The sequence below is a fragment of the Corvus brachyrhynchos genome, unplaced genomic scaffold, assembly GCF_000691975.1.
Source record: "Corvus brachyrhynchos isolate BGI_N302 unplaced genomic scaffold, ASM69197v1 scaffold6, whole genome shotgun sequence".
NCBI lineage: Eukaryota > Metazoa > Chordata > Aves > Passeriformes > Corvidae > Corvus > Corvus brachyrhynchos.
The window spans coordinates 204,201-220,478 of record NW_008238632.1 but is presented as its reverse complement, the minus strand read 5'-3'; the positions used below and the strand labels follow the sequence as shown (position 1 = coordinate 220,478).

The following is a 16,278-nucleotide window of genomic DNA, read 5'->3' as shown; positions in this document are numbered from 1 at the left end:
AGCAGGAATTACCCTTGAGAAGACTGCCCCCAAAATGGCTCATTAATCCTCATATTGTAAAGATGGGCAGAGTATCTAATGTTTTATAACCAGAGAAATGTATGTGAAGTGCCATTACTGCCTGCAAGGCTGGGAGAAAGAAGTGGGGATACACTGTCATCATTAAAAATAAAAGAAAAAAAAGAAGGGTATAGAGATCTGGGCATTAACTCTGAATCACAGCTCTGCAGTATTAGCACACACTACTAGGAAGATAAAAGAAAGCCTGCAAGGATACTTAATATTCAATGCAAAAGTGTTTATTATTATTTATGCAGTTAACATTGATTTCATAATTTCAAAATTGGAAAATAATTCACTGAAATACAGTCAACACATGCACTACATTTCCTGTAACTATAAATCTAGATTTCACTATAAATTCAAATTCTATTGAAGCATGAACCTTGAGATTTAGGTGATTTCTGTAGAGTACAAGCTGTGCATCGCCATGTGGGGATCACCCTTGACCTTGACCAAAAGGTGGACAACTGCTTTGATGGAGCTTAGCATCACTTTAACAACAACAACCTCCTCCAGAACAGAAACCTGGCCAGGCATTTGGGGGTTGCATATGCTATTAGATTAATATCTATTGGCTGAGGAGCACAACTGTGGTCACAGTAAGAGAGGAGTTTGCTGTATTTTGAACATGTTTTGAGGCCTTTTGAACTGCTTGAGGAAGCAGGCTTCTTTCTTTTTTTCTTTCACTTAGGAAGATTTCATAACAAGACCTACAAATGCTCAAAGCCTGGAGAGCAAAATGCTCTGAACTCACTACAGAGACATGTATGAATAAGAAGAAATACAGAGAGGGTGCTGCTAAGCAAGCCATAAGTGACAGCAAACTGCAGCAGCCGAGGAATGATGGCTGGCAAAGCCTGTTGACTCAGAAAGATCCAAGTTCCAAGCAGTGCTCTGAAAGAAAAGTCTTTCACTTTTTCCACAGTCCCTAAGCAGGGCTGTCTGTGGCTGTGTGCCCTCAGTTGAGTGTACAGAACTACATGTGTGTGAAATACATTTAGCTCTGGATTTTTATCTCATATAATCAACAGCATATTGCTACTTGTTTTGTAAAATTAGCTCCTGTGACTGAACAAAAAGTACAGGAAGTAGAAAGCTCTTATTCTCTCAATTGATTAAGAAAACTGGAAGACTGTAGAAATGCTGAATATTCTGTCTAATCAGAAGCCTAATAATCCCTGTAATTTTAATAGGGTGGAGGAGAGAGCATGGTAGCTTAGTTCCTAGTCATGATCACTTTTAAATTTTCAAATCTCAGCAATCTCATTACACCTGGTAAGGAATTTAATTTTTCTAGAGGCTTCAAGGTGATCAGGTTGGGAAAATTGCTCAGCAGAATGTCTTATTTGTGTTTTATTCATAATAGTTCAGAAGTCATCTCAAGGCATTTACCGCTCCAAAATGGGTATGCATGTTTTCCATGTATGTCATGCTTTAGTATGTAGTGAGAGGAATGGCTTGTTTGGCTCATGTACTGAGTATGTAGTACATGCACACACCATCCATGAATCTGTTGTTTTGAGGTACACAGAAGTCTGGCAAGCATGCACTATGACTGTTCGATGGGGGAAAATGCTGAATTTTGATTTGCATTTTATTTGCAATACAATGATGATTTTTTTTTTTTTTTGCAGAAATTCAGTGATACATTCCATGTCCAAAAATACCTGAGATTTTTGTCAAAGCACGCGCGTGTGTGTATATTATTTTTATTGATAATAGGGAAGACAAATGAGAATTTGCATCTGCTTGATAGGGCAAGGAAGAAAAGAAAAATGAAGTGGAAATTGCCCTGTGTTAATGACCCAAACTGCAATTTGCAATTCCATATTGAATTACCATTGCAGATAGAGCGCTTAAGAGACTATTCATTTTGTGTCTATCTCAATAAGCCCAATGCTTCCCTTAAAAGAAAAGAAGCACAGTAGTGAAATCACATATAATGAAAGATAGTGACTATTCAGCCAGAGCTCCAAAAGTAAAAGAAACATTTAGAAAAACAGATTAGGGGAAGAGAGACAAAGGGAAAAGCAGAAGCTGAGTATATATTAAAAACTCCACCAGCAACAACTTTTGGTGATGCTTTTGTAAATAAGATATGAAAGGCAGATGCTCCTTTTTTCATCATTTCATCCTGTGTTGAGAATACCAGGGGCGAAGCTCCTCTGACAGCTAGATGCACAGCAGCCCTTGCCATCTGGTATGTAAAGTGCATCAAGGCTCAGCACAGGAAGCAGAATGAACATCATGAAAACCTATTTTAAACAGTATTGTGCTGGAGCCAAAGAGAAATCTATGTGGAAGTTAAGGTGACAAGAGGAGGAAAGATGGGAAAGCCCACAGACATAGGTCAGGGACAGGCACCTATTGAGTGGTATAGCCACCATGTGTGCACATGTGTATAACCACTCACTGGGTGTGTTTTTCTTTTCAATCTTCAGGAAGAGGCAGCCAGAGTTCTCGCCCACCAGCCAGTGTCCGTCGGCACACGTGCAGCTTTGAAAAATCCCTGCAGTGAATGTGTAAGAGAAGCTGCATGACAAAGAGTGGTTTTACCCCTTGCTTTCTCTTTCTCATTGGTTTATCATGTCTAATGATGGGACAAATGTGATGCATGCCATTAAAGATGGGAAATTTGCTTATGTCCCCTTGTTTCACACAATACTTTAAACATTGTCCAGATGTGATGAAGAGGACACTGAATAATTTTTTTGCAGCTTTTACTTTTTTATTTCTAAATGTCTACAACTTTGCAAATATGTCCTCTTTTTGGTACTAATTTTACCTTCTTTTTCCATTCAGCCAACATTTTTTCTCTTTTTTATAGTTTTTCATAGAGATGACATTTTCCTGTGTGCTTTACATGGCGAGACACCTTTGCTGTGCACAGCTCTTGCTACCTGTGTTTGTTAGCAAACTGTGGCTGCAGACCCAGTAGAGGGAACACAGAAAACACTTGTTTGGTGGGATTTACAGAAAACAGGGAAATCACAAGAAGGCACGTGTAAATAAAACCAGCAGGATTTGGCGTAGGAACAAACAGCATCTCAATAGCAGTGAATTATTTTTCTGTTATAATTTCTGAAAGACATTCAGATTCTGCATAATTCTGCATTCAGCAAACAATAGCGAAGTTCAGCTATTCAGATGCAAGAAGTGCAAATACTGCCATCTCTGAGCAAACACAAACACGGTGGAGAAAACACGCAAGCTGTTGCAAAACCAGAAAGGCTTCACCTCCTTTCTTCCAGATCCAGATCATTTCCATCTGATAAGCAGCAGATGTGAAACAGTCCCATTCCCTGCCCGAGGGAAGATTGTAGAGTGACTCGGTGGAAAGATGCTTGTGGTCCACTGACACAGCATTTTGAGCAGTGCTGCTTGCTGCAACCAGAGATGCTGTTGCACTGCTCCAAGCAGTGCAAAGCATTCTAGCTCTGTGTATGACTCTGAGAGTCTATGCAATTTGTGGGCATGTAGCAATTATGTTAATTCAATCCAACCTGCCCCTCTTATTTGCAGATCAGAAGAAATCCCCAAAATGCATCATATATGCATTTGGAGCAGTAGCAATGGCTTTACAGGGCTTGTGCAGCAACCAGATTTGGCACCCTGAAAGGCAAACTGTGCACAGGCAGTGTAAGGAGCAGATCAAACATATTGTTACTATCTTCTAATCAGAACAATATGCCCCTCTTTTCTGAACTGGAACAAGTGCTGCAGATTCTCAGGGTACAGATCACCGATTGTTTGTCTGGAAATTCAAACGGGAGTCTAACACAGGCATACTATTAGGAGGTAAAAGCAAATGCAACAATGGATTCTATTAAAAAAAGCATGGGCACAGGCTGTGAAACTCCTGACCACAGGGAAGGCTGAAGCTCCTGCTTTTTGCATGACAATGCTTGGGATTTTTTTTTCAATTTGGAAAAAAAAGAATCCTTATCCACATGAGCTCCTGAGAAACACTTCTGGTGGGGCTCCAACCTGTCAGCGGGTCTCCAAATGCTTGTGGCAGCTGCCCAGATAAGAAAGGCTTTAAGAAACAGTGGAGTTTTTCAGACCTGCTGAGCATGAAGCTTGCTATTTTGGCTTCTCTGCCCATCCCTTCCCCTCAGGCTTCCCTCTCCCTCCAGCCAGGGCGGATGTGTTCAGAGGCCTGGCAGTGTTGCACTGTGACCCAGGGAAGGGCATGTCCTCCATCAGCAACTGACTGCCTGAGCTCCCTGTGGCCACAAAGCCTAGTCTGAGCAGTAGATAAGTGTCTATCATATCATCAGCTGTCCATCAGCACCACCTTGTCTCAAGCCTCAGTCTCACTCACCAGAACTGCAGCAATTTGCAAGTCCAGATTTTCCTTAGGAGGCCCTGCTTCACCACCCCAACATGCTAGAAATCACCATGCATGCTATGGTTTCCCTCAGCTCCCAGTTACAAGCAAGTAGATGTAGAGTCTTGAAACTGTCTTGTGTTTTGATGCATATAATACTTAGCAGCGTGTTTTTCACTAATGTTCGTCTCCATTTTCTGTACAGTCCTGGAGATGGTTAGAAATTCAGAATCATCAAAATATAGAATCATAAAATTTTATTATCATGTAAAAAAAACCCCAGAAGCATCAGCTCTGAGTTTCAGGGCTCTTTTCTTCTGAAGCTGCACATTCGTTACCATGGAAACTTTTGGATACACCCAAAAAACCCACAGGCTTTATAGGCTGCTCTGTGAGCTGCAGCATATTAGGGAGAGCCATACATTACAGACAAGAGGCCTCATGACCAAACTTCCTGTTGAAACTTGGTTAAGTTTGCCACAGGGTGGAACACTCAAAATGTTGGCATGCTAAGGCAAGTCTGATGGCTCTTTAAGCCCTGTTTAAACCATTGGGAGTTTATTTTATTCTCAAGCATACCAGAGAATCTGACAAGTTATAGTGGGAGAAGGACCTCATTGACTGCTACCCCTGCAAGGGTTCCACACTTTTTGGCAGAAAATATCCAGGGCAACAGGCTTTTCTGTTCATTAGGAATTTATTCCTGCTCTGATACAGCTACTGACTAGGAAATATTCTGGGTGTGCAGCATAACTTGGCCCTTTCATAGCTTCATTTAGGGGTCTCAGTTGGGCATCTCTATGCCATGTGAAATACCTTTTAGTCTTGGAGCTAATGCCTTTGAGATGCTTGAAAAAAAACTGAATATATTCAGATATTTTAGTTTTATCTCATGCTCTCTATTCTATGTCCCCAGTGCTTTTTTATTGCTGCTCACTATACAGCTTTCAGTTTGTCAATATATTTTTTGGCAAAAAACATGGTGGCCCAAATAATTTTTCATCAGAACCACACAGGATTACAGAAAGCAAGGAAAAACCTCCAACTGTCTTAATTACTACCAAACTGCATTCATAGGAAAGACCTACTTGCACCATGGTGTGGTGCTTTTGAGTGGGGAACACAGAACTCATGGGCAATTTTTGTGGTTTTATTATATTCAAAGTTCATTAATGAGTGTTTCTTATTCAACAGCAACTCCATGGCATTTCTTTTGATGCAATGGTTTTTGAAGGTTGTTGATCTTCACAGCCTCCCAGTCCTACAGACTATTTTGCCTTCGTTGCAACCACCTCCATTTTTTTGTACGTGAATTTAATTCTAGCATTTTCTTCCTATGTTCCTAAGCTTTCCAGGTTCCTTTGCTCAAAACATTGTACTTTGTACTTTGCTCAAAACCTTGTACTTTTCAGTTTTCAGGTTCTATCAACTGTGCTCCCTTCTGAGCCTGTCAGAATAAATGCTTCAGGTCAGGCATTGGCACTGGCTGCACTGTCATATACCTTTATCTGAATGTGTAGCATGAGAAACACCTTCAGATAACACAAATGTGCCTCTTCATTGATTACAGAGAGTCTATGATGATTTACACCGCGCTTTTCCCATGCATTATCTTTATTGTCCTTAAAATAATTACAAAAGTGATTCAGTAGGATGAAGTCATTCTGAATATTTGGTGGGGTTTACTTATTAATAAGAACAAAATAAACAGATTCAAAAGCTTAAGAGCACTTTTTAATTTCACTTTGATTTGCAGGTTTCTCATCTTCATTTCTTGAACACTGGATGAATTTTATTGCTGTTTCTGACAAATTGTTTATTATCCTGAACTTCGTATTATTTATTAGATTGTTTTCTCAAAGCAACACTTTCATAGTTATTTGATAACTTTTTCAAAATACCTAATGAACACACAGGTGAACCAAATCTTTTCACTAATAATTAGATGACTGAAATGTGACTCAGCTTCTGTATTTCAGAGACTACAGATTTCTGGTAGTAATTATAATTAGTGGTCAGACCTTCATACACATTATCAGTGTAATATCCTGCCACCTCTGTTGAGCTAGGTAGGTTAGATCTGTGGTACATGCTGAAGCTGTGGGACTTCAACGACACTGAAGCAATGCACCGACCATTTCTCTCACCACCCCCTAGTGGCCCCAAATTCACAGCCGTATAAAAGCGCTTATGTACATAAAAGTGTATGTAGAATAAATCTACTGATTTGGGGATATTTGGCTATATCTGAGCTGTTGGATTTGGAAATAATTCCCTGCCCCTACGGCCAGGTATGAGCTTAGCAGCAACCCTGTTCCATGGTTGCACAAACGTAAAGTGAGTGACCCCAGTCGTGGTTCCAGCTTTCCCCATCTGGGTGACCACAGCAGAGACGTGAGGGGGGTTGCCAACCTCTGATCCTGCCCAAGGGTCTGACCCCAACCTGGAGACCCTGTGGATGGAAACCAGGATCTCATCACTAGGGTACTCAGTCTAGACATAGCTACTGCATCCACATTACAGACTGTATAATACTAAGATTTCAATTAAAAAAAAGAGAAAAATACCCCAATTATCAATAGGGTCAATATACATTAGAAAGCTTATGTGTAACTCAGATAGATACTTAACTTCTGCATTAGAGTAACTTATGAAGGAAATGAGTATGTTACATTTATTTAACATAAACCAGTGGCAAGACAGAGAGTTGGAAAGGCAGCTCTGGACTTGAGCTCACTCACAATACCCCTAAGTATTATCAGGTTTTGCCCTGGCAAGACAGTGTAACAGCATTATGTTTTCCTGTATTTTGTGTAAGCAGTTTTCATCATACATTTAAAGTAGTGCTCTAATTCACATAGAGTAATGCACCCAATGCCAAAGGAAATTTTGTCAAAAAAAAAAAAAAAAAAAGGGAGGGGAGCAACAAGGAAAAGTTAGTTAAGTAATTTAAATTTCCAGAAACACAAGTGGGAGGTTAAACTTTGCTCTAATTATACAGCACTAACAAAAGTATTGGAGCCATGCTGTGAGAACTGTTTCTTATCACCAAGATAGAGATTATAGTGTAAACAAACTAAGGCTGAAATTGGTTTGTGATTCTGTTTTTCATTTAGGTGATTATGTCAGGCAAAAATCCTCAGCATACACCAGATAGGGACTGCGGTTGATGATGGCTCCCTCACTCGTGAGAGAGTGCAGAGGAGTTTTACCAACCCAGGTTTAAGAGATGAGTCCCTAGAACCAGTGTTCAGAAGCTAGGCTTGCAGAAACACGCAGACCAGCATGGCTTGCTTTGCTAATGAGCATCAGGGCTGGCTGTTGAAGCTCTGAGAGGACAGACTGCTCAGTGCAGGGAGCTATCACTACCCTGGATTAAAATCTGCTCACTCCCTTAATCAAATTTCATGCCCCGGTGGCCTTACTGAAATGGAAACAATAATGGAAGAGACCTTGGGGATACCAGCAAAGCACCTGCAGTGTGCTGCAGTGCAGGTATTAGCCTTAAATTTTAGGCTTGTTAGCTTGGTCTCTGGGAACAGTGAGGCGCAGTGGGACAGAGTTTTACTCAGGCTCATTACCACTTACGTGACTTCAGGGCTGGAGAAAGCTTGTAGTTGACTGACTGCCTCTCTGTGGGCAGGGCAGGAATTCCTCCACTGGCTTCCCTAGGATGGCATCCATCAGCAAATGCTGTGTGGGGATGAGAAAGGTTTTGTCCAACGCACAGCTGTTGAACAGGACATTTCCTTTTGCCCTGTGTCCCACTGCCTCCAAAGGCTGGTCACCTCTGTGTCAGTGCTCAGGGACAGCCCCACATGTGCTGTGCTCTGGAGCCAGCTGTTGGGTGGCTGTAAATGTGCCCTGCTCTTTGAAGGGAGGAGCAGCATTGGATGACTGGGCAGTACCTGACACTGACCTCCTCTGGTTGCTAGTAAGATAGTTCAAGGTTTGTTTCAGAGTTAATTTTTGCTGACAAAGTTGATAAGCCTCTCAGTTTGCATTTTATGTTCATTCCTAAGATTTTATTGTCATAGAAGGGACTGCCAGGTTATCCCAGTGCTTTCTACTGGCTGTGGCATTTCAGTTACTGTAGTGACTACAAGGAGGTAGGTTGGGCCAAATCATTGGTCTGGCAACAAAAGACAGGTAACATTTATTATTTCTCCTATAACTTTTCATCTGGTTAATTGCCATTGTTGCTTTTAAAAAAACAGCCTTATACATTAAATCTGTACTCTATGTCTTGTCTAACACCACCAAGCTGGCTCAAATGGCTGTATCACTCATCTCAGCAAGCTTAAGATTCTCCCTCAGCTCGTGGCCACTTGGAGAAGACCACCACTCTGGCATCCTAAAAGGATGAAACAGGGGATGAACTCTTAATAGATCAAGGAATGTCCCTTCCTGTTTTAACAGGAAGGGCTCTTTCTCAAGCGCTTTGCCGGACTGCGTCTGAAGCCATTTTCCAATTTCTGGGTTCCTGGAGTTAACCTCATCAGAACACATATCAGTCTGCTTAACAATTTCATATGCTATCAATTAGGGATTGTTGCACATAAAATATTCAAGGCAAAAAAAAAAAAGGCAAAGTTGCAAGCACACAGGACTCAAAGGTGATTTAATTCTCTGTGCTCTGGATCTCAGGTTAAAACTTCCCTGCTGAAAGGATCAGAGAGTTGCACAGACTAACTTACTTTAGACCAATGGGACATCAGAGTTAATTTTTGCTGACAAAGTTGATAAGCCTCTCAGTTTGCATTTTATGTTCATTCCTAAGATTTTATTGTCATAGAAGGGACTGCCAGGTTATCCCAGTGCTTTCTACTGGCTGTGGCATTTCAGTTACTGTAGTGACTACAAGGAGGTAGGTTGGGCCAAATCATTGGTCTGGCAACAAAAGACAGGTAACATTTATTATTTCTCCTATAACTTTTCATCTGGTTAATTGCCATTGTTGCTTTTAAAAAAACAGCCTTATACATTAAATCTGTACTCTATGTCTTGTCTAACACCACCAAGCTGGCTCAAATGGCTGTATCACTCATCTCAGCAAGCTTAAGATTCTCCCTCAGCTCGTGGCCACTTGGAGAAGACCACCACTCTGGCATCCTAAAAGGATGAAACAGGGGATGAACTCTTAATAGATCAAGGAATGTCCCTTCCTGTTTTAACAGGAAGGGCTCTTTCTCAAGCGCTTTGCCGGACTGCGTCTGAAGCCATTTTCCAATTTCTGGGTTCCTGGAGTTAACCTCATCAGAACACATATCAGTCTGCTTAACAATTTCATATGCTATCAATTAGGGATTGTTACACATAAAATATTCAAGGCAAAAAAAAAAAGGCAAAGTTGCAAGCACACAGGACTCAAAGGTGATTTAATTCTCTGTGCTCTGGATCTCAGGTTAAAACTTCCCTGCTGAAAGGATCAGAGAGTTGCACAGACTAACTTACTTTAGACCAATGGGACAATAATTTTTCACTTCAGAAGCATTCAGCCCCTAAAATGTAAAGGAACCTTTTCTATCCAATGTCTAAAGTAAGGCATCTTCACACTCCTGCAATGTGAAGAGGAACCAACTGTTGTGGGGTACTCAGACTTGACACTGCTCCGAGGAAACCAGCAAGGTCAGATCCTGCAGGAACTGGCAAGAGCAGGCCTCTGTTCTTGGTCTGAAACTGGACTTGAGTCTGGGGAACTCCTGGTGACAAGGAGGAGCCAGATTCTGAGCATCTGGAGATACTTAACAATGAACAGTGAGCCATCTGACAGGTTATAGGCATGTCCTACAGGTGGGCAGGCATATTTTGAACCACAGTCTCAGAATTATGCGCATCAGTTCTTTTAAAGGTTTTCAGCAAGTAACTATTATGATCTGAAGTTGTTTTCCATTTTGTTTAGTGTCTATAATAAACAGCTGAAAGTGCCTCAAAATGACTGCCCCAGAGTCATGCAGAGAGTATGTTATAAAGATCAATGCATGAATTAAAAGCAAAATTTTGAATTACCAAAAATAGCAACAGCTCTGCTCATGAAACTAATAAAAACTCACACAAAAAATATACTTCTATTTTCCCCAAAATACAAAGCCCATAGATAAAGCTGTGGTGAAAGTTGAGAAAAAACATCTAAATTCAATGTATGCTCTTGCTTATAAGCAAAAGCAAACCCATCCTATGTGCTGATAGGATATCCAGGAATCTGTCTGAACATGCGGACTAGATGGGAGGATTTGAAGAAATAGTACTTGGAGTGTTACACTGGGTATGCTCAAGTACAAACCTTAAGATCCCTTGAGACTCCAAGAAGTTCACTTCTATGCAGAAATTGTGAAGACTAAATCCTATGAGAAATTAACAGGAGAAAGGACAGAGATAGGAAAGACAAATAAATACCTGGTGGACATGAACTGGATAATCATCCTATTGATAAAATGAAGAAACCACCACTTGGTGCCCTCTCGTTGCTGTGCAATTGAACATCAGGTTTTCAATACCCCGACTTGGCAGCTTGGTGCCCTCTCTTGCCTTTGTGTGGAAAACCATCCCTTCTCCCATTATGCCAGGCAGATTATTTTGATCTTGACCTTCTCCAAGGGGTGCTTCCTTCAAAAGAGGGGATGACAATCACTTAGCGAAGGGTCACCACATAGTCAGGATTGTCATCGTTGCTTTGCACAAGTGAGACAACTCCTTCTCTCACTGAGATTCAGTTCAGGTCTGAGCTTTTGGAGACCCCTCTTTGCTTTTTGTCTAAATGTCAATTAATGATATTCAAGATGGCTGCTCTTCATTCCAGCATAACAAGTGCTTTTCTTGCATGTTAATTATGAATTCTGCCTGAATGTGTCAATCTCGGTGTGACTCCCTGCCAGCCATCCAGCAAGACAGAGCCCAGGTATTTCTGTGGCAGTCTTGAGACTCCATCTCAAAATGTGACTCATTAACAGGCTAGCAGTGCTTGGACATAGCAAACAGAGAAAGTAGAGGCAAAGAGCTGAAACAATAGTCTGAGGTGAATAATCAGTGGATGTCACCAAATGGATCCGACAGAGAGCCACTGCAGCCCTAAAACTCTTTGTCATGAGGCCGTTGGAGCCATGAGCATTAAGGTCTGGCAAGCAAGAGGCAAGGTCTGTCAGCAGCAGCAGCTCTCCCTGAAGAGTAAGTTGGTACCAGACATATCCTGATGAAATGGTTTGCTCATATTTGGATATTGCAGTCCTAGCACAGCTTAAGCATGGCCATTGACTTGGGACTATGGAGTGTGCTACAGAAGAAAGAAGTGAGAGGAGCAGAATTTGAGAGTGAGGGAGAGGGAAATGAACTAAAGAGGAGCAAGACTTGAAGACAGAGGTAGTGAGTTCCTTAAAATAGCTGTGCTTGCCTTTGATGTAAAATACAAAATCTTGGAAATAAAATGAGATAGAGACTAAACAGATGGTGTGAGGAGGGAATCAAAAGTGAGACGATGCACCAGAACTAGATATGAAGAAACAAATGATGCAGAAGTGGACTTAGCATAAAAGGCAGCAGATAATCATCATATTTTTTTAGAAAAGCCCTTTGCAGTATTTATAAGCTATAGCATCAGCAAAATACGAGAGCACTTGACTTATTTTTCTCTCTACAAGAAGAGACTTGTTTTGAAGTTAAAGTAGACCAAATGTGTTTCTGTGTGAAGAGTTTGCAGTTCTTGGCATGTTAAAACATTACTTCAAAAATCTTTCACACTCCAGAGTTATATTCATTTGCTTATCTCTATAGCACTTAAAAAAAAAAAGCCATCCACAGTTCATTTTAACCAAAACAGGAATGCTTCTAAACCTTCATTCTTATCTTTTCATTGATCACTATAATATAGACGTTTGTTTCTTCAGCTGGGAACTTGGCTTTTTTATTCTCTAGGTTAAAACTCTAAATCCAAACAGCTCCAGGTCATACCAACTACCTGCTTTGGGGAGTTATGAATTTTTTAGATTGGCCCTTTCATGTGCCCCAGTTCCCACAGAGGTGGTGAGTCACAGGTCCAGCATTTGGAGTCTGGAGTTGGAGATGAGTTTCCCAGCTTGGATCCACCTAAATTCTTTTTTTTTTTCTCCAGGAGTACTTACTGCTCAGCAGAAAAGTGACACATTGTCATGTACATTTCTTTTCTGTTTTGACAGATTTACAACACTATCTGTGTTGTACCAGTCTCTTCCAGCTATGAAAAAGTCAGTCAATATGGGGTTTTTTTATAAAATTCAAGTGGCAATTATTTACTCCTTAAAAAGGAGAACCATGAGTCTGAGCAAGGAAAGCGAAATGCTTAGAAAAATACTGCAATACTGTAAGGGAAGGGATCTCCCCTGGTGTGTGCAGTAGCAGGAGGTGAGGCTGCTGTGCCAGCCTCCTACTCACTTTGTCTCCCATCTGCACCGCAATCACACAGTCTGAAATTTTAATTCTTTGTTTGCCTCTGGTCCCTGAGGGATGAAACCCTGAGACAAGGCTGCTTCGAATAAATCATCTCAGAATTTCTCTCCGTCTCTGGTTTCCACCCAGGTGATGTATTTTATGATTTGTGAACTGTCTGTACTGCCTGACCTGCAATTAAACAGTTTATTGGTCCTCTAAAGCACTGCTCAGCTCCCTGTCCCACCAGCTGCTAACAAGCTGCCACTCAGCTTTGAGTGCTGCTCCTTTCAAGGGTACAGGGAAATGCAAAAACCTACAGTTCCTCAGTGTCAGACCTGACCCTCAGATCCTCACTCAGCCAAACTGCCCAGCGTTTCGATGGGACCTAGCCCGTACGAGGAGTCAGAAGGTTTGACTCACCATGGTCATGCTGCTGCTTGTTCTGCCTCCCACACAAACCAGCTGTTTTCGTCCCAGCATTTTAGCCTGGTTCGTAAATAACAGCCACCCAGGAAGAAGTGCATTTGCCTCCTACCTCATAGAAGCCCTGGGAGCCCTTCATTTCTCTGATAGCTAATCTGTTTCTAAGTGCAAAAAGGGGGAGAGGGAATAAGAGGGAAAGGAGGGGTTAGCAACAATTTCTCTCTCTACCCAGTTTGCCAAAGGCTATGACTATGGGGTTGTTTTTCTTCCAACAGCTTGAAAATATTTCCTATAAGCTGCAAATCAGGCTTAATTAAAGCTTTCCTGTGACTTTTTTCCTGTTTTTTTTCTTCCCCCTGCAAAATGGTGAGCAAACCTAGATACCAAATGACAGCTCAAGTCCTCAAACCACAGATGGCTCTCCCAGAGCCCTTCCTGCAGGCTAGCCTTTCCAGGTTGGCTGTAGGATGGATAACCAACAGGAAGTAATCACTTTTGGATGAAAATCACAGTGTTGTTTTCTCATGTAGTATTTCTGGGAGGACATGAAAAACTGGAGGGGGGAGGCTTACTGATGAGGCAAAGCAATCAGTATTTTTGTAGGCTTGTTTGTTATACTGCCTGTGTCTTTGTAATGTAAATGCAAATAAACCCATCTTTATTTTATTCATAGTTCTAATGGAAAGTCTGTGTCATGGTCTGAACCAGGTGGAAGACAAGATCCAAAGGGGGAACATACGTGGCACAGACTCTCAGTGCATGTGAAGAACCAGGAGACAGGGTGCAATCAGACAGCGGTGATCAAACCCCTCACTAAAGACTACCACGGCCAAAGTCTGACTTTTACCGACATCAGCAGTAAGACTCTGTACAATGTGGTGGAGGAAGAAGATAGAGAGCCCGTTCGCCTCAACCAGTCCAGCAGCCCTTCCATGGTGGTGCACAGGCGGGTCGCAATGACCCCCCCGCTGCAGGCCACAGCAGAGGAAACCCAACTCTTCTTGCCTGAGCAGTCCCCCAAGACCCTGCCCCTGCAGCCACAGTCTCTCATGGACCAGCTGCAAGGAGTGGTCAACAAATTTGCCCCCAGCATCCCTGACTTCAACGCTGCCCTCCCCCCTCCTGGCTCAGGGAATGGTGTGCGGACCCCCTACCCGCCCCCGCCACTGCAGCAGCCGGCCCTGCAGCCTTTCCAGGTGGCTGCCTTCAATGAGGAGCCCCTGTCTCCCCCGGCTGAGGAAGCAGAGAGCGAGAAGGTGAAGCTCATTCAGGGATATGTTTATGAAAAGAACACAGAGGAGGAGGACGAGGAGCCGGCAACCAGCAAAATGACTCTAGAAGACTCTCCGGCACTGACGCCCCCGTCCCCTTTCCGGGATTCAGTGGCTTCAGGCAGCTCCGTGCCCAGCTCCCCTGTGTCGGAGTCAGTGCTCTGCACACCCCCAGATGTGACCTATGCCTCTGTCATCCTGAGGGATTATAAGCAAAGCTCGTCCACCCTGTAGATGCTGCAAGAGACAAGATGGGAAGGACTTTGGCAGCTGCCCACTGGGAGGACTTGCAGAGACAAGTCTCCCAGGGCTGTGGGGAGAGAGAGCAGAGAACAAAGTGACAAATGACAGGGCAAAAATTTCATCCTGCACTTAAATAACTAAAATGAAACAGAAAGAAAATAAAAAATCCATTCTGAGGGCTCAAGATTGTCTATCTGTTCAAAATAAAAATATTGTACTTTGGGAAAATATTAGGAAACCATAACAAAGCACAAACTAAAGGGACAACTTCTATAGCAAAAAAAAAAAGAATAAACGCGCAGGAAAAAAAAAATATAATCACACTTAGTCACACCCTCTCTTGGCAATGCTTGAAAAGGACTCTGGGAAGTGTGACCTGGAGATGTCATTAGCACACCTCATGACTGCTGTCTGTCTGCTACGGGAGTAACACACCCAGGAGATGGAAGGGCAGAGTGTGGTGAAGGGGAACAAAGATACTTGTATATGAGACATATATGCATAAATATTTTTTTCCTGGTTTCCACAGGTGGCAAAACTGTGGAATGTTGTTTGGGGGTGAGGAGATGAGATAATGTGAAAGCACATGGCTCTTACTGACTCCTATCTGAATGACTTGTTCTTCATCCTGGGCTACTTTTTGGGGGATTTGGGCTTCTTTTAATGCTGATTGTGAACAGAGTGAGAAATATGATCAAGTTAAGACTAAAGAGGCTTCTGAAGAAAGCCTTGCCATAGTACTTGTAATGAGATAAGGACTTAGAAAAACTGCCCTTTTGTATAAGGTTGCAAACCATGTGGCTAAACTGTACACAACATTTCCTGTAGCAGAACAATATTTATTGACTATCTTTTCAAAAAACAACATATTTTGCCATGCCATTGAATCATTCCTTTGTGTTACTTTGGAATCAAATGCATTGAGAAACAGCTGTTTACCTAGAGCAACAACTGTTAATCTGGAAGAAAGGCAATTCCACACTGGGGGCTACGGAGGCCCCAGGCAAGAGAGGGAGCGTACGTTTGTGTATCTGTATGTGTGGGTACGGTATGTGTGAAGAGTAATGTCCAATAACTACCACTGGAAGATTGTCTTATATACTATGAATATTTTTATGTTTAAATCATGTTTTTATATGGCATTGTTACGAATATTCAATAGATCTTTGAAGGTTTGTATGCTGTGCTAACACATCCTTTTTTCATATACAAGCTGAGACAGTCGTTACCCTTAGAATAGGGTTTTGTTTTGTTTTGCAGATATTTTATGAAGTACACATATGGTGTTAATAACCAGTGCATTGAGAACTTGATATTTTACATGTTTTGAGCAAGTGTGGCTAACAAAAAAAAAAAAAAAAAAAAAAAAAAAAAGACAAAACAAAAAGAAAAGGGTCTGTTTTAGAAATCTTGCAGGTGAGAGACAGGAAAAGTAATTCAGCTATTTCACTGCTTCAGATAATTTAAAATGAAATCACATCAGGACAGGAAATTTCATCAGTGCTTAATGTGTGCCTAAATTCCCAGGTTTTGCTATTAACAGTTCTT

At 41.8% G+C, this 16,278-nt stretch overlaps 1 protein-coding gene across 5 annotated transcripts in view; it reads left to right on the top strand.

The window, feature by feature from the left end:
* The window catches only part of GRM1 (glutamate metabotropic receptor 1), a 193,577-nt gene extending 177,443 nt beyond the window's left edge, over nt 1-16,134 (top strand). For 2 of the 5 annotated variants that reach the window (XM_017737264.1, XM_008635947.2), the window contains one exon: nt 13,890-16,134. In XM_017737264.1, the coding sequence (XP_017592753.1) occupies nt 13,890-14,721 (832 nt within the window). In that variant the 3' untranslated portion in view covers nt 14,722-16,134. Of the gene's footprint in view, nt 1-2,504; nt 2,586-13,889 lie in introns of all 5 variants that reach the window. The other 3 variants (XM_017737266.1, XM_008635949.2, XM_017737265.1) reach the window with 3 other exon arrangements.
* The last annotated feature ends 144 nt before the right edge of the window (nt 16,135-16,278 follow it).